Below are 26,821 nucleotides of genomic sequence, written 5' to 3'. Positions count from 1 at the left end.
GATGGCTACTTCCAGCAGGATAACCCGCCATGTCATAAAGTGTGAATCATCTCAGACTAGTTTCTTGAACATGATATTAAGTTCACTGTACTCAAATGGCCACGTAAGTCAATCCCATCCAATTGAGCACCTTTGAAACGGGATATTCGCATTATGGATGTGCAGCCAACAAATCTGCAGCAACTGTGTGATGCCATCATGTCAACATGGACCAAATTCTCTGAGTAATTTTCCAGTACCTTGTTGAATCTGTGCCATGAAGGATTAAAGCAGTTCTGAAAGCAAAAGGGGTCCAACCCAGTACTAGTAAGGTGTACCTATTAAAGTGGCCGGTGAGTGTGTATATACATCTTTCTTTTTTTGGTGAAACAAATGGTTTGGAAAAAGAGAAGGGTGAGTAAATGACTACAAAATTCTCAGTTTTTATCTATCTCCTTAAAACTACATCAAAAAAAAAAGTGTTATTGTCACTGATGTCTAGTAACGACCCAACACATATTTGAAGTGCATTTAAAATGTTTTAATTCAGTTATCAGTCAATACAAGGTATAAGTACATTGAAAATAAATGATGCAAAAATACACAAGTAATATACACAAGATGTCTAAGAGAAGACCTGTTATCTATGAGAAAGGCATGTGTCTTACTGGACACGGTTTGAATGAGGCCCTGAAGTCATGTCTGTACGAGCTCCACAAATCAGGGGCCACAAATCGGATTCACATTCAAATGAACACAAAAGCACCACAACTAACCCCGTATGCCACTATTTTAAAGAAATTGTCCCTGCTGCATCAAACATGATAGAAAAAAAAAATCAAGATGATCCGCACGTTTGTCAAGCTAACATCTCATCTTCTTGGTTTCCAAAACACGAGGCTTTCAGACGGTCGTATCTTTGAAAAGCGTTACGGATGATAGGGTAATATTTTGTTAAACTGAACACCAAGTATAGATTCACTATAAGAAGTAACTGCAAAAAGTGTATAAAATGCTTTATAAAAAGACGATCACAGATAGAGTATTTGTTGCGTTTGTCAGCTATGGCCTCGGTGAGTAATCTGCTAACTTTAAAAGCACGATCACAACCGTTTAAAGTCAGCCGTTTTGCCGCTCTGACCCATAATTCTAGCTGCAAGAAAACACCTCATGGAGCTCAGCTTACGGTCAAATGAGGTTCTGCTGGAAGGTATGAGATTAACAGGTTTCGATTAAGGCTACAAGTGGTAGAACAACTGTTTCTAGCATATCTTGACCAAGTTTATCTTCCGTTTCGAAACCCCTTTGGCCGTGTTTGTGCTTTGGACGACTTGAACGGCTTAAAGAAGAAGGGTTATAGGAGCACCATTATTTTCCAGAAATGTCGCTATCTAATTGAATGACAGATCTAAATAGGGGGGGTATCTAAAAGTTTATAACTATATTATACTAATCCCATTAATTAAATCTATTTTTTGTACTACTTTTGATTATAATATTGGGACAAGAACAAAATGAAACAAAAATAAGTACACAAATGGACGCATGTGATGGACAGAATGTACAGACTAATTGTCCTCCTGTGTTTTGTGCGTAAAACATTTGTTTCTCTGTAATACATGTTATGTTGATACATGTTGAGGGTGAAGAGGGTTATTTAGAACCCTTCCCGTTAACGGTGGCTGTGCTCACTGAGGACTCGTCCACTTGGTTTCTTCTTCAAGTAAGGGATGGCAATGTTTCCGCAACAGGTCTTCGTAAGTCGGGTGGACGAGACAGGAAAGTGTCCCTCATGAGAGCTGTAAATGAGGAAATTAAAGTTCATGAGTCAGCTTTTAATAGTTAAAGTGCCCTTATTATGCTTTTATATAGGTCTGCAATGTTTTTGATGGATGTTTATATGCATGCATGGATGGATAGATGGATGTATACATGCATGGATGGATGGATGCATGGATGTATATATGCATGGATGAAAGTGTTTTCCATGGATGGATGGAAGTAATTATGCATGGATGGAGGGATGGACACATATATATATATATATATATATATATATATATACATATACATATACATATACATATATATATATATATATATATATATATATATATATATATATATATATATATACATATACATATACATATACATATATATATATATATATATATATATATATATATATATATATACACATATATATATATATATATATATATATATATATATATATATACATATACATATATACATATACATATACATATACATATACATATACATATACATATACATATATATATACATATATATATATATATATATATATATATATATATATATATATATATATATATATATGGATGGATGCATGCATGGATGTATATATGCATAGATGGATGGATGTTTATATGCATGGATGGACGGATGGAAGTATATATGCTTGGATAGATGGATGGATGGATGTATGGATGAATGGATGCATGGATGAAAGTATATTTCCATGGATGGATGGAAGTATATATGCATGAATAGACGGATGCATGGATGGAGGGATGTATATATGCATGGATGGATAAATGCATGCATGGGTAGATGGATGGATGTATGCATGGATGTATTTATGCATGGATGAAAGCATTTCCCATGGATGGATGGAAGTATATATGCATGGGTAGATGGATGCACGGATGTATGCATGCATGCATGCATGTATGTATGTATGTATGTATGTATGTATGTATGTATGTATGTATGTATGTATGTATAAATGGATTTAACTGGATGAAAGTATCCATATATATATATATATATATATATATATATATATATATATATATATATATATATATATATATATATATATATATATATATATATATATATATATATATATATATATAAATATAAATGGAAGTATTTATGCATGGATGGATGAACATATATATATGCATGGATAGATGTACATATGCATGAATGGAAGGATACATGGAAGTATATATGCATGAATGAAGGGATGCATAAATGGATTGATAAATGCATGAATCAGAAACAATTTTGAAATTAACAACAACAACAACTATCCAGCAAGGAAGCTAAATTATTAGTTTTCACCCTGGATAATATTAATGGTCATGGTTGAAGTGTATTGAGAATACAGTGAAGAGAATGGGAGGGGTGTTAGCAGTATTAATGAGGTGTAGACACTATGCCAGCGGAGAAATTAAAATGGTCGTGCCCAACTGAGCCTGGTTTCTCTCAAGGTTTTTTTTCTTCACTTCCGCCTTTAGTGAAGTTTTTTTTCCCTCTCCGCTGTCGCCACTGGCTTGCATGGTTCAGGATCTGTAGAGCCGCGCATCGTTGGATTTGCTCTTCAGTGTTTGGACTCTCAGTAGTGATTATTAAACCACACTGAACTGAGCTAAACTGAACTGAACTTAAACACTACAAACTTAACTACACTGTTCCTATTTACTGTGACCTTTTATGTGAAGCTGCTTTGACACAATCTACATTGTATAAGCGCTATACAAATAAAGGTGAATTGAATTGAATTGAATGTTAGGTTTGATATAATGAGAATAATATTAGATGTTTTTTCCTCATAGCTTGACTACTGTCAGATAATATGGGCGAACACGATGGAAAATGATTTAAGGAAGTTCCAGCTATTTCAAAATAAGGCAGTGAGATTAATCCTTCAGTGTCCATATGGTACAAATAATACTAGCATAATTATTGAGAATAAATGGCAGCAATATTGTTATAAACATGGAAATTTTTACATTTTAAAAATCCAATAGATCAGTTAAATCAATTACAATCTAATATCAATATACATGAATGTGACACTAGATTAAAACAGACTAGATTTATTAGTAGAAAAACAGTAGCTGTTACTTCCTTGTCTACACGTCTTTTTTATCAGGGAGCTAAAAACAAACAAAAAAGCATATAAACCTTTTTTTTTACATAAACAGACCTCAGCCCAAAACAAATATTAAAGTCAGTTCATGACCCTTTTTAAAATAAAGCTGCATACCTGCTGTGTCACACAATGCCTGCACTCCGCCCAGCAATGGGTCCCTGTCGGTCAAAAGCTGACTTCGCTTTTGAGGTGGTGGTTCAAATTCATCAGACCCATCAGACAAGCCATCCTGAAAAACACACACAGAAAAACACCCCCAAATTAATCAGATCCTGAAACAAAGTCCTAAACCAATGTTCATATTAGGGCTGCACAATATATCGAAAAACATTCAGACAAGCCCAGAATTATTCATACCAGAGAGGTTTGATTGTAGAGGTTTGATTGCAATATATGTATAAAAATACTAGTATCACTGAGAGGTGTGATGAATTATATATAATTTATATACCAAGCATTTATGTGTTGCAAACATGGAATATATATATATATATATATATATATATATATATATATATATATATATATATATATATATATATATATATATATATATATATATATATATATATATATTTACTTTCCTCTTAAATTTTCTGTGGCTTTCAGTACGCAGGTCGAACCACTTTTCTGAATTTCCATTGCTAATCCTAGCGAATCGAATTTCCACAACAGCTCAGAGCCATGGGATTGGAGAGAAGCTGGATTGACCTCCCCCCGATCCTTACTTCTCCAAATCTGACCAATCAGATGGGGCCTTACTATCTTCAAATCAGCCTCCCCAGTAAGTGCTATTATGCTATTGGCTAGATCTACCACAAAGGAGAAGCTAGGGCCCCAGAGCAGAGAGCTGAAACTAATATCAATAGCGAAAAGCAAGAAAAACGACATCAACAAATCAGAATATCTGCCAAGGTTTTCAGGTTTTTATAGTTTTATAGTCTAAAGCAGGGCTTCTCAAACTTAGTCCGGGAGGTCTGGTGTCCTGCAGATTTTAGCTTCAACTTGCCTCAACACACTTGCAATGATGTTTTTAAGAAATCCTAGTAAAGCTGCACTGGACTTTTCTCTCCATAGACTTCCATTCACACGCACGCGAATGTGTCAGACCGGAAACGCAAGCTCGTGCGACAAGTTTAGCAGTTTGCTGCGTTAGAAAGTTCAAGCTTGGTGAACTCTGACCTGCGAAATTGCATCACATGATTGCGTGAGACACATCCAAGATCAAAACATGACCTCTCTAGACCAGTCGTTCGCTTTTTAAACTGTCTAATCATCTTGTTTAATCCCGCCCCTTTTCGCAGCACCATTCGACAAAATTTCTGATGCTCAAACTCTAGTGTGACCACAGCTTAAGAGCTTGATTAGCTAGTCCAGGTGTGTCTAAATGGGGTTGGAGCTAAAATCTGCAAGACACCAGACCTCCAGGACAGAAAATGAGAACTCCTGCTCTAAAGGTTTGCACCTTGACATGGTTTTGATTTGGCCCAAATTAGATGTTACTACAATATATCTAGTATCTGTTTATTTTAGTATGATCATAACATAAATTAGGGCTGTACGATATGTGAAAACTGACATTGCAATTTTGTGTTTTTCTACGATAAACATTGAGCATAATTTCACCAGATAAAATGAATAAATCTGTTCGGAAACAATTCAGAATATTAAATACATTGGGGTGAATTTGTTAGAGAGTGCATCTACATAAAATATAATAAACCATTTACAAACATTGATAAATACAGTAGAGCATAAGTCTCAAACTTGATTCCTGGAGGGCCGCAGCTCTGCACAGTTTTGCTCCAACGCTAATCAAACACAGCTGATGCAACTAATCAAGGTGTTCAGGACTACTAGAGACTATTAAGCAGGTGTGACTTGGAGGTGGTTGGAGCTAAACTATGCAGAGCTGCGGCCCTCCAGGATATGAGTTTGAGACCAATGCAGTAGAGCAACGACACACTACAAATAAAATCAAATACACAATGCTTTATGATTGTCAGGAAGTCAAGCAAAAACATTAGATCACAACAACATTGTATATTGTATTGTGCAGCCCTAGTTCAGATTTACTAACAGCCTGCTCCTGCACATAAAAAACAATCTGAATTTACCAGTAATGTGTGGCTGAGCAGAAGCTGGTCCTCTATGGAGCCGCTCATCTGTTTCTTGTCCCATCTTGCAGCCAAAACAGGAATGTCATCATCATCCTCATCTTCCAAACACCTAATATAAAGAACAACACAGGACATTGAATACACGTCGTATAATCATACACAGTTAAACATCTTGAAGAGATTATTAAAACATTTAAACGTAAAACATTTCATTCATAAATGATACACTGATTTCTGAAGGTTCATGTCACACTAAAAACCAGCTAATGACAATTCAGCACAGAAATATTAACAATAAAAATATATAATTAATTATATTAAAACAGAAAAGAGGCATTTAAAATTGTAATAATTTCATAATATTACTTTTTAGTAGTGTTTTAATTAAATAAACGTAGCCTTGATGCACATTAGATATGCTTATTTAGATTTTCTGGATAATAAACAAATGATTTAATCTGTTGAAATCCTAATCATCCTTTACCGTTTCCTGGAAGTACTGGTTAGCATTTCCAGAGGTGGGGTTATTTCACTCTGGGGCAGGAAGGTCAACTGGAAGTCATCGTCCATGGAGATGTATGGAGCTAGCATGTCCAAATCAAGCTCATCCACAGCCTATCATAGAATCAACGCATCAAACACCCATGATTCTCCTCTTAAGCACATCATAAAGTATCACAACCTTACTTTGAGACCTACCTCTGACTGTCCTTTCGGAGTTAGGCTCTCCTCAGGCTTGAGGGCGAAGAACTTCTCCACTCCTTCAGTCTCCATAGGCAGCTCTTCAGCGGAGCTCTGCTAAAACAAACCCTTAAAAGTCAGATGGTTCAAATCCAACAAATAATAAATACACAAACAAACCCTCATACACACCGCTGCAGGGGGAGATTTGGCGGGTCCATCGAATATTGGAGATAGGAGCTTGCGGAGTTCAGGCGTGCAGAAGTCCTGAGGGCATTCTGGGACACTGTTGGGACTTTGCGGGCAGCAGAAGGACAACTCCAAACCGTCTGTGAAAATGATCAAGCATTATTAAAGTTTCTTTTTGTTTGATGTTTAACTTAACTTCATCTTAAACATAGATAAAGTAGGGATAGAATAGCTCCTCCCCCTTATTTGAAAATAACCAATAGGGTTTAATTTACATCACAGCTCTGCAAACCATCGAGCTAAAGCACATCAGAGTAATGATTATAGTTACAGTCTATAATAGTAATGCTGAGACTGTTTATCTCTTTTAAATTTCCAGAAATGAAAGCTTGTTGAATATAGTGAAATGGTGGTGGGGTTTTGCGAAGGGTCAACAGACTGTAAGAGCCTGATTGCGGGCACCTGTCAGGGAGATGATGGCATCTCCAGAATGAGGTGCCAGCTGCAGAAGCTCCTCTGGGTTCTCCTTCATCTGCAGGAAGAGCTTGGCAGTGCTGATCTCGTCCATGTCCGAGTCCTCTTGCTCCTCCTTCAGCAACATCAGCCTCTCCACTTTGGGCTTTGGTTTCTCACATGTCTGCTCTAATGAGAACACGACGTCCTGCTCTTCCACACCACTGCCAGAAAGAAAAAACAAACAGTTACTGCTTTTTACATTCACACCAAGGTACAATTGTAAAATATAGTAAAGTATTATGCTTTTTGTAAATTAACTATACATTTAAAAAAAATTGTAACATTTTTAACATTGTACTTGAGTTAGCTCATAAGACTTCTTTTACATTAAATTAGATTCATAAATATTAAAACAGAATGAATGACTAAAACGTTTGAATACAATTGCATATTAATCATACATTTTCTTGGTTATTACAGTTAACTAAAATCTATTTGCTACTTGAAATAACAATTATATTACAATTTGTATACATATATATACACAGCTGAAGTTGAAATTATTATCCCCCTGAATATTTTCCCCAATTTCTACTTAATGGAGAGAAGATTTTTTCAACACATTTCTAAACATAATAGTTTTATTAACTCATTTATAATAACAGATTTTTTTTATCTTTGCCATAATGACAGTAAATAATATTTTACTAGATATTTTCAAGATACTAGTATTCAGCTTAAAGTGACATTAAAGGCTAAACTAGGTTAATTAGGTTAACTAGGCAAGGACGGTTTATGCTGTAGACAATCAAAAAATGTAGCTTAAAGGGGTCTAATAATATTGACTTTAAAATTGTTTCAAAAAATTAAAAACTACTTTTATTCTAGCCGAAAAAAACAAAACAGACTTTCTCCAGAAGAAAAAACATTAAAGGAAATACTGTGAAAAATTCCTGGCTCTGTTAAACATCATTTGGGAAATATTTGGAAAAATAAAACAATAAAAAATAAAAACCTTAGGGGGAGCTAATAATTTTGACAAACTTAATATGAAAAAATTACAAAACATTTAAACGATTAATAAGAACTACAATAGTATGTCAATGCTAATAAAACAACACTAGATCCAGCAAAAATAGGGCAGAAGAAAGACGTTTGAGCTACCTGAGGATGAAGTTAAGGCAGACCACTGCCTCAGGCTGAGAGGTCCTACTGTTGTACAGAACAGTGGCTTGAGTCTCAGTCCACACAAATCCTCCATTCTTAGCAAGGAAGCGGTACTGACCAGTGCACACCTGACCCTTGGAGAACACTGAATACACAGAAAAACATAATTGGCAACTTTTATAATTCTATAAAAAAGAAAAAGGATTAAAAAAAACAAGATTAAATCACTTAAGGCTGATTTATACTTCTGAGTCAAGCACATGCGTATGCTCCGGCACAGTCTTTGTGCGGTTGCAGAGCCCTCGCCGTGGCTGACGACAACGCTGACACACACCTCTCAAAAAATTTAACTACACGTCGCAACGACACATAATCGCAAGGTCTGTAATTGGTTGGCTAGGTAGCTGTGACCAGTGTGGGCAGGGCCGAGAGCCATGCGAACCTGTTGGAATGAGTGTTTACAAATGTTGAGTCCCGTGAAGGAGCTCCAGATAGAAACTTTTGTTTTGTGTTTATCTTATGATTAAAGTTGTTGCACGTCTGCCGGCTCCCGCCTCTGAATGAGTGAGTTTTAGCTACTGTACATTAAGGTAGCGTTCAGAAAAAACAGAACACCCACAAAGAAAAAGCACGGCTATGTGCAAGGCAGGTGCCGTGGGTCACATCAAATCACTCAACGCAAAAGTACAAATCAGCCTTAACACGGTCCTTAGAAGTCATTTGTTTTGGGTTGTGATTAAGACTAAATGTATTATGAATGTATAATGATATCACAGGCAAGACAAACGTAAACTTACAGATGTGCAAGCTCCTGGACACATGATCAAAATCAAGAGCATGAAAAAACTCAAAAGCCGAGCGGCCAATCAGATCATCAGGCTGGTATCCGACAAGCTCAGTGACACTGTGAACACAGAAAGAATTTGATGATTATTTTAAGTTTATTATTGACTTATTTAAAGTTTTTACTTTAATATCTATTAAAATATTGCGGTTTGGGCTTTTATCCTTTTTGTCAAATATCTTCAGTTACTAATTTTTTGTTTTTATGCACCACTAATTTATGTGACCAATGTTATAACTACAAAAAAGCATCTTCAAATTCAAGTCTCCTAAACTGTTCAGATTTTGATTGATTTGATTAATTTTGAGTCACTCAATGTCCATTGTTTACATTTGGTATTAAAGGGAGTTCACCCAAACATTTAAAGTCTGTCATCATTTACTCCCCTTTTATTTGTCTAAAACCTGTTTCTTATAACAGTTGAACACAAAACAAGTTATTTTTTAAAAACGTTGGAAACTTCTGTAACCAATAACTTCCATCGTTTTTGTTTTTCATATTATAGATGTCAATGGTTACCGCTTTCTAACATACTTCAAAATATCTTATTTTCTGTTCAACAGAAAAAGAAAACTTATAAAGGTTTGAAACCACTTGAGGGTGAGTACATTATCATTTTTGAGTGAACTGTCCCTTTAAGATACATTTTTGTCAATCGGTTCAACAGCAAATACTAGTATAAACAGAGTCTAAAACATTCTGACCATGTCCACTTCCAACCAGTTCCACATGATGGAATGTAGACCCATCACTTCCCCTCCCCCTCAAAAAACCACTTACCCTCCAACATACTGACCAAACACATGATCATTTTGCAGTGGTGCTTATTCACCACAAGATTTACCCCATGAGAATCTTAATGTAGTTAAAAACCTGTGTATTAGAAATGTCCTACATAAACTCTGACTGTTGTGTTCAATCTCAAACCATGAGACACTATAAATAAAGCATGCTCTAAGTGCAATCCGAGAGGAGGGGGAAAAAAAACAAAACAGGAAACCGAAGTCACATGCTTTCTCACACCATGAATGAATCTCTCTTCAGATGTCATCCATACGCATTTCAAACAGAGAAAGTGAGAATTAAACAGAATCTACAAGGCTCATTATGTTCGCTGAATGACAAGCAACGTTAGTTTCACTGAATATGTGGGTGGATTAAACGAGTATTTGGACGCTACACAAACTCCTACACAAACTCAGCTGACCTTCTGGGGTCATCAGGCACTATATTTAACTTTTAGCACCTTTGAGTGCATGTTAAACTCGTGTGCTTCTGCATGCGCATGCGTTTCATTTAGAAATGTCTCACCGTCCGTCACACTGTGTGTAAGTCAGGTCCAAGTTGTGGCGTGTAAGGAAAGTGCTGCTGTCGAGAGGAAACTCAACGCTTGATGGGTGAGGAATGGGTTCGCACAATAATGTCAGGAAGCTTCCAGCAGAGGGCGAGTTTTCATCATCACAGCTGAACGGCTGCATGTGTCCTGTGCAATGAAGGACCTGAGAGAAGAAATGGAAAAATACTGTTTAATGAAGTTAAAGAGAAATTTATGATTTGTTTATACTGTATATTAAAAAACAAGCACAAGCATGCACTTAGGATAAATATATGAAAAGCATGAAAAGATAGTTCACCCAAAAATATTAATTTACTCTTTATTTACTCACTTAAGTGATTCCAAACCTTCAAACATTCTTTATTCTGATAAATACAAAAGAAGATATTTTGAAGAATGTTGGAAACCGATAACCGTTAACTTCCAAAAGAAAAAAAACACTTCCTAAAAACTCAGGAAGTCAATGATTAAAGGTTTCCAACATCTTTTGTGTTCAAAAGAAAAAGGAACTCAAACAGGATTGTGACAGGTAAAGGACGAGTAAATTATAGAATTTCTATTTTTGGGTGAACCAGTGGCGGATTTAGGCATGAGCAATATGAGTGATCACCCAGGGAGGCATCTTGCTGGAAAAAAAGTAAAAGCTTTGAAATATGATTTATTTTATGCACGTGTATTAATTTATAGTGGTAATCTCAGAATAATGACATTAGGGTCCATTCACATTTGGAGTCACTTGCATGTGCGAGTTTGTTATTTTTGTATGTGCAACAGAACACTGGTGAAAACATATTGACGCATTCCCGCACACCTCACACTTGCTTTCCCTGCTCACGGTGTGAATCCTGGTTGTTTACATACACACCAATAAAATAAGCACCGCTCATGCACTGTGAAACCGGAGTAATAATTTTTCCAACTTATAATAAATATAAATAAATTGTTATATCTATTGAAAATAAATAAATTATTTAAAAGCATCTACAATAAATATTTAAAAAATATATAAAGTCATCTACATAGTGTCTTTATTTCTCAGGGGATGAGGGTGTATTTGGGGAGGTTCACCTCAGGAGCCATTTAAACTAGAACCGCCACTGGGGTGAACAATACCTTTAAATAATATAAAAAAAAACATTGTTTTGATTTTATTTCATTTTTCAGAATATATACAGTAATCAGAGAGTAAAATTCAATACCTTTTAAGACTTTTTTTAAAGACCATTTCCATATATTTTAAGACCTTATAACCACTGTAGGTTTCAACCGGAAACACTGGCGAGATTTGAACATACAGTATATTTACTAACTATTAATGTAAGAAACTAATCCAAAACTAAAACATTATTCATATACTGAATACAAATCTATTAAATCTAGCTAATTCAACAAGTTGATGCCTATAGAACTGCAGAAATAATAGCATTGCCTTGGTTACTTCAGTAAACAAAGTAGTGTGATGTCAAATCTACTAGTAATTCATTGATTTCATAAACTACACAGCATCCTGATATTCGCAGATTTAATTCAGGCAAACTTTAGCATACAACCATACATTTCATAATCAAAATGATATGAAATTTAATACCTTGCAAAATAGCATTTAAGATCTTTTAATACTTTTTAAGGGCCTCAAATTTTTTCTATACTGATTTATCAACTTTTAATATTTTTTAAGAGCCCACGGACACCCTGTTTTTTCCCCAGCAATAATGCATTCAATTGATTACCAGTGCGAGTTAAGACTTTTATACTGCTAAAATTATTCTAGTTTTCAAAAGCGGTTCTGTTTAACGTCATATTCAAATAATCAGAAACTTATCAGGTCCCCTAAATGCATCATGGTTTCCTCAAAAATATTGATGACACAATAAAATATTTTTAAGCAGCAAATCAGCATATTAGAATGATTTAAGTACAATCATGTGACACTCAAGGCTGAAATCAAAGTAATAAATTACATTTTAAAAATATATTTTTACAATAAATATATTTTTATTGAAATAATAATAATAATAATAATAATAATAATAATTCACAATATTACCATAATTATTTACCACATGCCTGTTGAAATAAATGCAGCTTCAGAGTGCTAATACGCTAAACTCACTAACCCCAAACTTTAACAATATTCAAAGTTCATAGAGTTTACAACCAAAGTTTCATAGAAGCTGTTTGTCCATTTCTCAATAAATTACAGATGAATCAGATGAAAGCACAATATTGTGTAACATGACGTGTGAAGTGAACGGTCAAGCTGGACCAGTGCCTTCCGTCTTGGCACAGGCTGCAGCTGGATCTCTGCCTCCTGCTTATTTGTGTCCTGTTATATGCACTCATGGGACTTGACCCCATAGCTCAACAAAGAGCCAGGCTGATGTGAAGCGGTAATGCTGATACACTCCTGCATACCCATCAGAGCATTCTACACCCGCTAAAGATGGGCTAACAGGTGCTGCGTGTCAAAATAGCTAAAAGGAAGTCCAATGCCGGTGCTGATTAATCCTAGTTTATGTGTTATAAACAATTTTTTTTTTGTCTGAACGCAGCTAAAAAGAATAGTTCACCCAAAAAAAGATCATTTACTTATCTTCCTTTTGTATGGTTTTTTATGACAGGACAAAATTTGACAGATATGGAAACTATTGAAAATCTGGAACCAGAGGGTTAAAACAATCTAAATATAGAGAAACTTTAAAGTTGTCCAAATTAAGCTCTTAGCAATTCATATTACTAATCAAAAATTAAGTTGACATATTTACAGTAGGAAATGTATCAATATCTTAGAAGTCTTATCCTTTTTGGCATAAAACAAACTTATATATTTTTATTAAATATAAAAAATTTAAATAACTTAAATATATATATATATATTTTTTTATATAATATAAACAGTATGTGTACCTTCCATGTTGCAGACTTGATATTAACGGTTCTTCCTGTGTGGGTGAGTGTGCTCTTCATGCGAAGGAAAAAATTATGCTCCATTGTCTTTTTCTTTGAAACACCTTCGGATGAAATAAATTGTCTTGGTTAGTCCCAAACATGTTTATTAACATTAGGTCACAACATAGCTAAAATCCAACAAAAAACAGAAATATGTAATACCTGGTCTTGTGGCAAGGATGTCTCGCAATTCTTCTTGGTCGCAGGGATGAACAAACTCATACACACTCTGACCAAGCAGCTCCAGCTTTACAACGACACATAAAAAACCAGACATTTCACATTATTATGAAACTATAAACATAAAAAAGATTCCACTTTTACTTCCCCATTTATTGAGCACATAAAAGCATTTTCTGTAATTTCTGCATTTGTCTGACTGACAACAAGGAATCACTTGATGTTTAAGCTTGAATAGATGGTCATGTGTATGAGATTTCATGCCCTTTCCATCAAGTCACCCACTCTTTCTTTAAACCCCTTCTGTAACCCCCTTTATGTAACATAAAATCATTTAGAAGACTATATATTATTATGTAATGCATGCAGATATTTTAACATCTATATATAGATATCACAATAATACTATTTATTTTATACATTCTATTATGTCAGAATAGTGACTGTGTCAGAACAATATTTGCTTTTACAGACCATACAAGGTTAATTAAACAATCAAAATGCCATGAATGTGTTAAATTCGGAAGAATAAATAAACCACCCACTCGAAGTATACAGTAACTCCATTACAACGAGTGATTACAATTGGTTCACTCTTGTATTTGATTATCAGCCACTGAAAGCACATGCTTAGAAATAAATGCCAACAATCTCATTTCTCTATCAATAACCTTAATGTTTTTCCGATCACTGCGTTACACAGTAGAATCTTACATACAAACATTATAAAGGCCGAGATATACTATTAAATTGAAAAGTTTGAAATACCTTTGCAGCAATATACTGTTAGAAAACACCCCAAAGGCATTAACCAACAAATTGGCCAAAGGTTTCGAACTCCTGAAACAAACTCCCCACGAACCTCAACTTGAACTGATTTAACTTGAAACATCCTTCCAAGTTCCTTCTTCAATTTCATCTGAAGTATATTGTTTGGTCCTGGTAGTTTACAAGGCACTAAAACTACTTGTGTTCCCTCAGGATCTGACCTATTCCAAGGGGTCTGAACTCACACGTAACTTGTACACTGTGCCTCATTCCAGACCGGAGGAATTTAAAGGCGCACTATTCTCGGGTTGCTACTGGAGCCAAACTCTACACATCCTAAAACTCACTGTGTTGTTTTTGACGCAGTACTTCAATGCTTACCTGAGTGATGCCGATGTATTTGCTGACACTCTCAGAGAGGAAGACCATGTCTCCTTCCTCTGTCATCACCAGGATAAAGCCAGCCAGTGCTTGCTGATAAAAGCCATCGGTGGGACTCTCCGAATTTTCAGTCTGTGATTTGGTTGACCCTGTTGGATGTGACGACAGTCAAATATTGTCAAAGCAGAATTAGATGAACATACTGTATATAACCTATACGCACTGTAGTCAGCACAAACCAGTTGTTGAATCTAGGTAACCCACGTTTAACGCATTCTGTGCTGCATTTTTTTTTACATATACAATTTTGCTTGAAGATTTCAGTATGTTAATATCTGAAAAACTTTGCTAGATTTTACCAAGAGAAAGGGGAATTTGTTGCAAAATACGGTCAACAACCCACAAACTATTATGTACGATTAAATTTAGTTTGCCTCATTCATGGGATTTAAAACTTTTCGTTTTGTTCCATCTGCAGTTCATATCTCTATTAAAGTACACTCTTAAGGCATTTTGGGTTTTTGTCCAACAAATAAATGACCATTAGGACTAGGGCTAGGCGATATGGCAAAAATGCAATCTCGATAATTATTTTCCATATTGAGTCAGTGATAACCATATATATATATATATATATATATATATATATATATATATATATATATATATATATATATATATATATATATATATATATATATATATATATATATATATATATATATATATATATATATATATATATGTATATATGTATATATGTATATATATATATATATATATATGTATATATATATATATGTATATATATATATATATATATATATATGTATATATATATATATATATATATATGTATATATGTATATATATATATATATATATATATATATATATATATATATATATATATATACGTATATATATATATATATATATATATATATATATATATATATATATATATATATACGTATATATATATATACATATATATATACATACATTTTGTGGCTTCAGTCATTGTTGGGGTACTCTTTTAAATCTGTAAGTATTAACAACTTATATTGAAATATATATATATTATTATATTATTCAATATAAGTTGTTAATACTTACAGATTTAAAAGAGTACCCCAACAATGACTGAAGCCACAAAAATTAGAGGGTCCACTAAATGAAATAACATTTGACCGATAAATTTTCGGTGGCCAAAAAAATTGGTCATCTTTAATATCAACACTCTTTTAGATTCTCATTGTTGCACGTTTCTGCATGTGTGATTGGCTCTTAAATCAATATAGAGTAAAAAAGTCCAAAGCTAAAACATTGTTATTAAAACTAATTTGATCGCGATTCGATACAATTATTGGCCCAGCCGTAATAAGGACTTAATGCAGCTATCTATTAGATTTTTACAGAACTCACCGGATTGGATCAATCGGTTCATGCGCAGATAGCTGAGCGTCACCCTCATGATGGCAGCTTTGTCCAGGTGGGAGGCGATACGTCGTGGAAGGGGCAGCGAATGAGCAAGCTCATAAAAGACCTCCGTCTCCTGACTCCTCCTACAGCGCGCCGCATCACGCGAACGCACCTTCCGCTGCTCCAAACTGGGCCTAAATAAAGATCAAAACAAAACAAAAAATAAATAAATAAAATGATTTAATAATGACTATATTTCCAATTGTCCAACAAGGAAAAACAAGAGAAAAAACATAACTGAACATAAATGAACACATATTGTTAAGCATAAAGCTTTTTGAACTTTTGTTTTTCTTCATCCAAAAACTAAACAACAACAGAAATACACATTCCACTACTCTGTTTCTTACATCTTGTTCTCTGTTTCTCTTCAATAATGTTGTCCCGGTAGTAATTGGTGTCTTCTGGCGCTTTGTGTATCCTAGAGCCTTGTCAAAAAACGAGTCCAAGATAAACTTGAAATGAAGTCAGGGGGAAGCCTTTCACTCGAACTCCCCTCCTCCACTGGTTTTAAGTATGTAGAAGAACTCGCAGTGGTTTATGCCATTAAAGCCTGTCCCACGGCCCTCCCCCATGCTTCCTATCTGACAGAGTCCCTCCCAGCCCTCGGTCTGTGACCTCCTTTGTGCTTTGAACAGGATTGAACTCTACCGACCTAACATTCCCAAATGACCCATCAAAACGTTGTCGAACTCTCAAGAATTTTTTGTTTTTGCAAAGTCACATAATCTTTTAAGACATACAGTGCTGGATTAACTTGATTGCTGATTGAAGATTATCAGCATGTCTGTATTCTGCCCTACAAAGGCAAAGTGCAATAACCATGCAAATACTGAAACTGAACAAAAAGCCTTTTAGGTTTTGACACCAGCTTGGATTTTTGTAGTTACTACAATTTTGACGTTCTTGTTTTTCAGAGCCAGGGAAAATATTTAACCAGGAAACACAAGAGAGAACAGATGTCACAAAACCTGCTCCAGGCTTTAACTCAATTGGGACGTAATTTGTAGTTACTGCACTTTGCCCTTTTAGGGCAATGTTGCTTTCTGCCTCGCTGTAATATTTGTTTCGTTGTGAACCATTTTTTAGGAGTATTTGAAGAAGAGAAGGCTAAAAAAACATTTCCATTAGGGGCTGTAAACATATCATGCTGCTCTCATGTACCCCTTCAACACAACAACAATGGCATGCTGAATGTGGCATGACAGCGTGGTGCTTTTCAAATGCCGTGTGACCCATTCTGAAATTTCATAATCAGAGAGCAATTGCATATGTGCAGATACATCTGTACTATCAACCATCCAGTGTATACATGTTACTAACGTGGTGTTGTGTTAGATGTTGTTCTCCTGTCTGACCTCCAAAGGCATGAGACATAAGTCAATAGCATGTCAAAGATGGTGGAGTTCAAGGACAGACCAAGTGCACCCCAATTGCCATAGACCATTGGTAGTTCAAATGTGTCTACGAGCCAAAACAATCTCCCACAAAAATTTTGCTATAGTGAGCAGCTTCAACCTGCCGAAACTAATTCAAAACAAACCTTCTTTTGGCCGGATTTTGAAACGACGTCATTTCAGTTTATTGTTTTAGCTTGAAGTAAGACTGGGCGATACAGCAAAATATCATTCAGTATTAATAATTATTGAATTTTTTTTTACAATCCATCTAGGATTTTTTCATCTATTTAACCACTTTATTATCATTTTAATCTAGCAACATTATTAGGGCAAATAGGTTTATTAGTTAAAAAAAATAAACAAAAATATCTTGTCTCTTATGTCTTATAATAACAAGTGTTAACGTGACTCTTAATCACAATTTACAATGTTTTTATTTATGGAGAGATTTAAAAAGCACTGCAGTGTTTGGGTGCGCTGTGTTTGTCTGAGATAATTCGCTAGCCATCATTACTGAAATGTGTATATTCCATACAAAGTGTGACGAGGATTGGTTAGTTCTACGCGCATGCAGCATTCTGGAAAGTTGAGATGTTTTGAACTACGCGTCCTGAAAAATGCGAGCGCGTCACATGCATGCCACTCGCATCCTATTTGCACTCGCAAGCCATGCGCCTCGATTTGAAATAACCCCAAGCTTATTGGTATTCTTTCCAAGGTGTGCGTTCAGCAGACACATTTTATCGTTATTGACAATGGTCAATAGAAGAAAAATGATCATGCCCAAGTAAGCCTGGTTTCTCTCTAGGGGTTTTTTCCCCCTTCACTTCATCAGTTGGTGAACTTTTTGTTTTTTAATAATTATTTTTAAGGGGTTTCACCTTTATTCAATAGGACAGTAGAGAGTTTTTTTTTCTTGCCACTGGCTTGCTTGGATTGGGACTTGTGGAGCTGCGCATCGATGGATTTGCTCTCCAGTCATTGAACTTTCAGCAGTGAAATTTAAACCACGCTGAACTGAACTAAACTGAACCTTAACTCTGAAATCTGGACTTTACTAGAACTTCTATGTTAAGCGGCTTTGACACAATTTACATAAATACTAATACCAATAAATACCAATACCGTTTTATCGGCCCAGCCCGAGTTTGTAGTATACTGAGGCTATATTGCATTTTTCCAAGTGCTAACACACGATCTCACAGTTTTTGTAGTTTACAATGGTAATGGTATCATTTTCATAAACTTGCACTCGGAACCCAAAGCTCTGTTGTTGTGCATAACCAAAATCAATAATCATTCTTCAGCTTGAAATAAACTCAATTTCACAGCTACTTTAGCTTTATGTTGAAAACTGTATCTGATAAATGTTCCTAAAAAGGTTAAACTTGTCAGTGATAGTCCTGTGGTCATGATAAGCCATGACTCACGATCTGATCTAAATACATAAAAAATATATATATTTTTTTCTTAGTCCAACCTTTCCTTTAGATATACAGAGCTTGATTAGCCTTTTCTGCTGTTAGAAGATAATCAGCTGGCCTATCAGCAATGATTTATTGTGTTATTGTATTTAGCTGTACAGTAAACAGGACAGATATGTGGATGCCATTTCTGCCAAGGTTGGGTTCCTGCCACACGGCTTCTTTCGGCACGTACTCTGTGGTCAGTCAAGTCAAGCTATGTGCACTTTGGTAAAGAAAAACATTACTCTCAAAAATCATACTCGAGTTACGTAAAGTGTACCAAAAGAATCAACACACAGGAAAAAGCCTGTTTAAGAACTTGCAGAGTCAGGATAAACATAAACAGACTAATCAGCACCCTGGATTTAACTGACATGATTATGAATTAACAAAAAAAGGCATAAAACAACCACATCAAGATGGTGATATACAAAATAAAACATTTTTTAATACACGTCTATAAGAAATTTAACATGTATATATATATATATATATATAAAAAAAACTACATAAAGTCTGCACATACACCAATAAAAGAAGAAGTGAAATAAAACAATCAACACCTCTTTGTTCTTTGAGTGACGAAAATCTAATTGTGTGATAATGATGATCCTTGTACAGTACATAAAATCTTATCAGGATCGAAGTCTGTTGACATGTTTTAGGTCTTAACAACAAAAAGCTAAATGTCTGAGACAAGCTGTGGCAGAACTCTGTGTTCAATTTTGAGCCCCAGGCAGCCACATCGGATTACACAATAATCTGCTCCCAGCCAGTGGTCACTGTGGGAGAAACCCGTATACTGAGTGAGCGTTACAAACACCGTCCACAAGCCCTGCTATAAATAACAGCCAGAGAGCACATTCATCACGTTCATGACAACAAGGGAGTTTATTAGTTATGTGGGAATGTCAAAAATTTCAAATGCATAAGATGTAATATAAATAATTGCTCTTTATACTATTTTAGGCTTTACATGTTCTGGGAAAGTATTAAGATAAACTGGTTGTACTGTATTTAGTGATCCAATTTGTGAGTAATAAGACCAAGAAGATTATAGGTAAAGTGCTTAAATCCATTTGAGATGCACATAATCATAACAGCTAAGCTTAAATAATAATAGCTTTAAGTCGGCTCTCTGAATGTTAAGTGCAAATGGATACAATCTTCAGAAAATCTATTTTATTGTACTGTACATGATAATGTTATGACTAATCTTTAAAAACAGACTTGTTTTAAGTAAACATTAAAATGTTACAATTTTATTATTATTATTATTTTTATTTTTGTAAAAAAAAAAAAAAAAAAAAAAAAAAAAACCCACAATATGCATTTATGCTCAACATGGCATTGGATGCAAAGTAATCTATTGATACAATTTAAAATAAATGTTTTTAATTTGAATACATTTAATAACTATTTATTTCAAAGATTTCAAGCCTGAATTTTAAGATAATGTGCCGATTTGTTGCTTCAGAAATATCTCAATTACAATTTGGGATGTCCAGATCTGATCACATGATCAGAAATCGGGCCCGATCATGCGGTTTCAGACTCGATCGGAATCGGATGTTACCTCTCAATCAGCACTCGCTAATATTTATAACCTCATTATTTTTAAAACATCTATAGTTATGCGGTGGCACAGAATTATACCTCTTTCTTTCTTTCTTTTACACTGCCAGTTAAATGTGACCCAATTCCGATTTTTTGAGATCAGTTTCAGGCCTTCTTCATAAGTGGAACTAAATCAGATATAAATCGGATATGTGACAATGCGACTATCATGTAAACAGGCAGATCGGATTTATTGAGGCACTCAGTAAGGTTTTGTACGTCATTAAACTTGTGACATTGTGGTACTTCTCCGTGGTTTAATGACGTAGAATGAAAAGCATGTGTGGAGACGCTGACGCGGTAAACAAAAACAGAGGAAACATGCAGGAAAGTGGTCATTCGCCACAATTTGCTCCCACCAGACCCAAGATCTCTCTCGTACCCAAAAATTCCTCAGAATGGTGGAGGACACCATCTCTAAACCATAGGCGTAAGCTGTGATCACAGCCCTTTCCCTCCTCTTCCGCCTCAAAATCATTTTAAACTTGGGAGATTTTCTCATATTTCGCAGAGCTAAAAGCAAGACAATTTCTTCCATCGTGGCTAGTGTGGCGCAGATGCTAGAACTCGCCTTCAGGTATGCGCGACGCCGTAAATTGTATGGCAAGTGCAAACACATTAATCGGATATGGGTCACAATTGAAAGTATGTGCAAACGGACAGGCAAAAAAATCAATAAATCAAATATCGGCAACAAATTGGAATTCAGCATCAAGACCTGTTGCACTGAAGTCCAAAAGTGAAGAATTGATGTCATTTATGAATTGATTGTTCAAGCTACTTCACAGAAGTGCTCTGTTTGTTAAAAGAGTTGTGGAATGTTAAAATAAGGTGAATTAAATAAAAAATAAGGAACATCCTGAATCTGTTTGTTCACTCTTTATTCTTTTTTTATGCATTATAGAAGTATCGGATCGGATCTCTGTAGATACTCAAAATCAAAAGACTCCAAGTCAGTCTCGAGGGCAAAAACCTGATCGAGAGACATCCCTAATTACAATTACTGACAATACAGTTTTACTGACAAAAAAAAAACTTTCTAATATTTAGCAGAAAATGCTTAACCAATTATAGAAAGAACAGCATAAATACACTTTTTCATAACATTCCAGTCATGATTGACCAATTAAACACATCCTTGCTAATAAAACAAATACATTTCTTTCAAAACAACCCCCAAGCCATGAAAAGTACTTTACAAACAGTGCACAGAATCTTGTGCCAAAGCTTCTGTAAATGAATCCAGGAACATTGTGTCCTTCAGCGACGTCACAACAGTCACACCCTCCCTTTGTGTTGTTTATATGGTTAGGGATTTACTCCAAGCGTTATGTATTCTGGTAAAACGTCAACACTCTGTATTGGTGCAGGTTGGACTGGAAGCACTGCTCAACCCATCCTAACCCGTTCAAACAAACTCTGCTGAACCTCTTAGCATAATAGCAGGATGGCAGGGAGGAATGTTCATGTCAGATGTTATACTGATTGATATTAATCCAGCAGTACATCAAGATTTGAAGCTGTTTGTGACTTGATACAAGGACTCACATGGTATAAATGTCTTACTATGACCTTACAATTCTTAACCTTTCTTTTAACGGCAATATCAGTTTGATAGTTTGCATTGAGGTTGTTTTAAGAACACAGTGTTTCCTTTGCAAACTTTGGAAAAAACATTTAATGTTTGTTCTTTTGCCTTTTTGAAAAGATTCACATTCAGATAAAAATCTCAAAATGATCCTGATTCACATGAAAATGACTAAAATTGATATCTACTAAAAAGAAAAAAAAAACACTATTATGGTACAACTATGGTATAACACCAAGATAGTCTGCCACTGTTGTTGTCAACCTCACAATTTCTACAGGCTGAATGCGTGAAATGTACACAGTCCCTTTATTTGTAGTTTAAAATAATAATGGTAAGGGTATATAAATATTTGGGCTCTAAAACCCCTTTTCAAATATTTGCATTTCAAGGGCCCCAAAACTTCGTTGACAAATAAACAACATGAATACGTGTTCCATGTTTACTCATGTTGTGTAAACAAAGGCTTAATTTGTTTGCAGTAAATTAGCAGCAGGTTTACGTTATTGTAAAAATAGAAATCTACTTAAACATACCCATGTTAGGACTGCTTGATACCGCAAAAATATGATAATGCTGTTGAGTGTTGCAATAAGGAGATTTCTTACAATATAACAATTCCATAGAAAAATGCTATGTTTTTTAGCTTTGTTTTAAAATCATTTAATGATATTAAAATAAACAGATAAAGTATAATATTCAGATATAGCTAATTCTAATTTGGACTAAAAAGCTGTGTCAAGGTAAGGCATGGGCCGGTAAAACATGTCAGGCTAAATAATTCAAATAAATCAATGACTTCTGCTGTCTTCATTAGTTTCAATAACACAGATTTCTTTACAACACACAAAAAACTAAACCCCTTACATATACCTTAGGAACGGTATAACATAAAACGTGAGCAGTTTAAAAACCTTGACTTTTCCAAACCGTGATAAACCTTGAAACCAGTTGTGATCCCATGCCTAGTCAAAGAGGAAATATTTAATCTTTAAAACACTCAGAAGATATTCTGACTCTGATTAGCTGTTGTCATTTTCCTCGCTTGTCTCGACTCCTGACATTAGTATTTATTTTCAGCTCTGGGTTCACCTTTGGGCCGCTCCAACCAATTGCAGAACAACAACTACAGGGAATGTGGGAATAAAGACAGCATGACCCCATCTGAGTGGTCAAATTTGAATAAACAACCATTGCATAAAATAAACATAATGTCTCAAACATATCTGTGACATGTATATGGCTGCGGTCACACTGGACTTTTCTCCCCACAGACTTCCATTCATACCCATGTAAATACGTCAGACCAGAAACGCAAGCTTGTGCGACAAGTTTCGCAGTTCACTAATCGAGGATCAAAACATGACCTCTCTAGACAGAAATTTAAAATATGGACCAATCGCTAGTTTTTTTAAATGTGTAATTATCTTGTTTAATCCCGCCCCTTTTCGCAGCACGTTTTACATGCTCAAACTCTAGTGTGATCGCAGCTTAAATCCTTCGAATGGCTGATTGGAAATTTGCGTTAACAACCATTCTAATATGCTTGTTTAGTGTTCAAGAAACATTTCATATCAATTATTACTAGAAATATAGGAAATAGAAACAAACTTTTTTTTATTCATTGATGATGACAACATCTTACGAAATAAAAATCTACATTATAACACACAACATTCTCTTAAAAGTCAAATTATAGGGATTCCAGCAACAATCCACTGGGTCGATATGAAAAAGGCCTTAGAGTGCGTGTTGTTTTCATATGGGTAGTTACAGGAACACTGTGTTCTCTATGCAAACTCTTACAGGAAATGCAGAAAACATACAGCAGATTTACTTTATCATCAATCACCAACCCTGTGGTTTATTTTCCAGCATTTGGGACGAATTCTATAGGGCGTTTTTTTTTTTTTTAATAGCATTGGGTTTTTGACTCCTGTACGTGTATGCAGTACTGGGACTCGTTCCAGCTGCTCTGCAGAGACTCATGCAGTTCCTCCGACTGACTGAGAGAGCGAGGGCGAGTGTGAGCGGTTCAGCTAAGTTTGTTTGCACGGCGATGGGAGGAGGAGACTATGGGCGCTATGCCAGGAATAAGGTTGAACACAGGCAATAGTCTCTGCTATATCAAGAGAGCAGAGAACAAATTGTACTCTGGCCTTTTTACATCATTCTGAAAGTGAGCGCATCACTTCCTTTAGAAGTGAGCTGTGTGGGTAGTCAACAGATCATTGTTTTGTGGTGTGGTTTGTATTTTGATGAGAACATTTGATCATTTTTTTTCCATGTTTTTTCATAACAAGAATTTTTTGACTGACATTTAACCACTGTGTACTGCACATGGATCATATTAGCCAATTAAAGTTCAACAGAAAAAAAATATCTGGATGTAATTACATCTGTAATTAATTTCTGAACTCAATAAAAGCATTTTACTAAACAGTTGCTATAAGCACATGGATAACAGTAAAGATGTCCAAGTGGAACTTATTGAATCATCATCTGGATTTTTTATTTCTTATTTTTTTTAATAAAATGCTCCCATTTTAAGTAATGAAGTGCAAATAGAAGCTACCAAAAGATATTTAAACCCCTATTTATCAGAATTATGTTAATTGAAACGTTTATAATAGAAAATAATATTCTCAAAATTAAATAAATATAGTTTCTACCAAAAATATTAAGCAACATCTAAAAAGGAACAGTGTTTTCCAAAAAGGAGGAACAACTTCAGTTATCTATTATAAGACCATGTGATTAGTGGTTAAAGACCACGTAATCATTTTAAAGCCCAATTTCGCCAACATAACATATATTATGTTATGAATATGTATGTGATGGTCATAAGTATCATGTATCTGAGCTCAACCATTATGTTTACTATTGCATCATTATGTCTTCTCATGCATCTTCCCACTGACTGTGAAAGTGTTGAAGAATATTTTAATGAAACAATGGTTTTAAACAAACAGCAATCATGACATGGATTGTTTTACACCCCAAGAACAGAGATGAAGCGCCATTGCAGAGCTTTATCAATCTTCAAACAACACCAAGGAACATCCCCTTCACCTCAAGCTGTTTTATTGACCATGTGGTCCAACTGATCACTTCGACCTGTTTTTATCGTCTGAAGACGTAATTGAAGCTCAGATTGTACAAAATTATCACTTCAAGAGTTCAATGTCTTTGTTTTTTTACTCTAAATGTTGTATTTGTTATCTGACTGTGATAAAAGTGATAGTCTATCGTCCTAACACATATGTCTAAAAAACAAACATCTAGATTACATACTGCACAGATCCCACTCAAGAGCTCATACCAAAACAGAAATATATAAATAAAAACGTAAATATGATACTACGAACCAAAATAAATGGCAATAAATATCGACGACCGACTGCAGGAACATGAGGCCATACATTCATCGACTAGACTAGATGGTCCCGTGTCCCCCTTTTATCGCTTATTACATTCACAAGCCATAACGAGAGATAAAAGCTCTGAGATAACAAATACCTTACCTTTTCGACGTAGAGTTCACCATCTCCCTCATGAAACTGCAGCAATCCGAGTTTTGAGTTTTGTATCAGTAATGTTCGGAAAGGACGCAGACGAAACTGTCGACTGCTGCTTGTTTATCTCTGTGCTGAAGAGGCTAGACTACAAATCTTTGTATGAGCGCTGGGGTGTCAAAATAAAAGTCACGGCGGACGTCATCAATCGCCACAAACTGATCAAGGGTTTGAAAGACGAAAGTAATATGGTCAATATATGGTCGATAATTAACTCTCGTTCACTGCAAAAGTGTTTTTAAAAAATTTAAAAAGATGTACAAAAAATATACTGTTTATACCATCTGTCTGTCTTACGTGAACTGTATGTCTGTCATCTGTGTGTATATGGATAGGCAGACAAGCAGATAGATAGATAGATAGATAGATAGATAGATAGATAGATAGATAGATAGATAGATAGATAGATAGATAGATAGATAGATAGATAGATAGATAGATAGATAGATAGATAGATAGATAGATAGATAGATAGATAGATAGACTCTTTAAAAGTGGTTTAATATTTATAAAAAAAAGGTTACTGTAATATATATATATATATATATATATATATATATATATATATATATATATATATATATATATATATATATATATATATATACGCAATATTTAGAAAAGGTTCAATGTATAATCATTCACGATAAAAGTGAATATATGTGAGCTATTTAGCAATTAAATAAAAAATGAATAAACAAATAAA

The 26,821-nt window shown here is 34.8% G+C and overlaps 1 protein-coding gene across 2 annotated transcripts; it reads right to left on the bottom strand.

Moving 5' to 3' along the window:
* Positions 1 to 505: 505 nt before the first annotated feature.
* On the bottom strand, positions 506 to 26,206 carry hif1al (hypoxia inducible factor 1 subunit alpha, like). Of its 2 annotated transcripts, none has more exons than XM_056473035.1 (15): positions 26,065 to 26,206; positions 16,413 to 16,603; positions 14,985 to 15,133; positions 13,818 to 13,902; positions 13,614 to 13,717; positions 10,682 to 10,869; positions 9,324 to 9,430; positions 8,524 to 8,671; positions 7,366 to 7,580; positions 6,907 to 7,043; positions 6,733 to 6,828; positions 6,518 to 6,648; positions 6,031 to 6,142; positions 4,028 to 4,142; positions 506 to 1,778 (listed from the first exon to the last, which is right to left on the bottom strand). In XM_056473035.1, exons 1-15 carry the CDS (start codon positions 26,094 to 26,096, stop codon positions 1,699 to 1,701), a joined length of 1,890 nt encoding a protein of 629 aa, XP_056329010.1. In that variant the 5' UTR covers positions 26,097 to 26,206; the 3' UTR covers positions 506 to 1,698. The 2 variants fall into 2 exon arrangements, with proteins under 2 accessions (XP_056329010.1, XP_056329011.1); XM_056473036.1 differs by lacking the exon at positions 26,065 to 26,206 and adding an exon at positions 16,820 to 16,983.
* Positions 26,207 to 26,821: the final 615 nt, after the last annotated feature.

This window comes from Danio aesculapii, chromosome 15 (genome assembly GCF_903798145.1).
Source record: "Danio aesculapii chromosome 15, fDanAes4.1, whole genome shotgun sequence".
NCBI classification, from domain to species: domain Eukaryota; kingdom Metazoa; phylum Chordata; class Actinopteri; order Cypriniformes; family Danionidae; genus Danio; species Danio aesculapii.
Note: the sequence above shows the minus strand (reverse complement) of the source record. Positions and strands in the feature narration are given on the sequence as shown.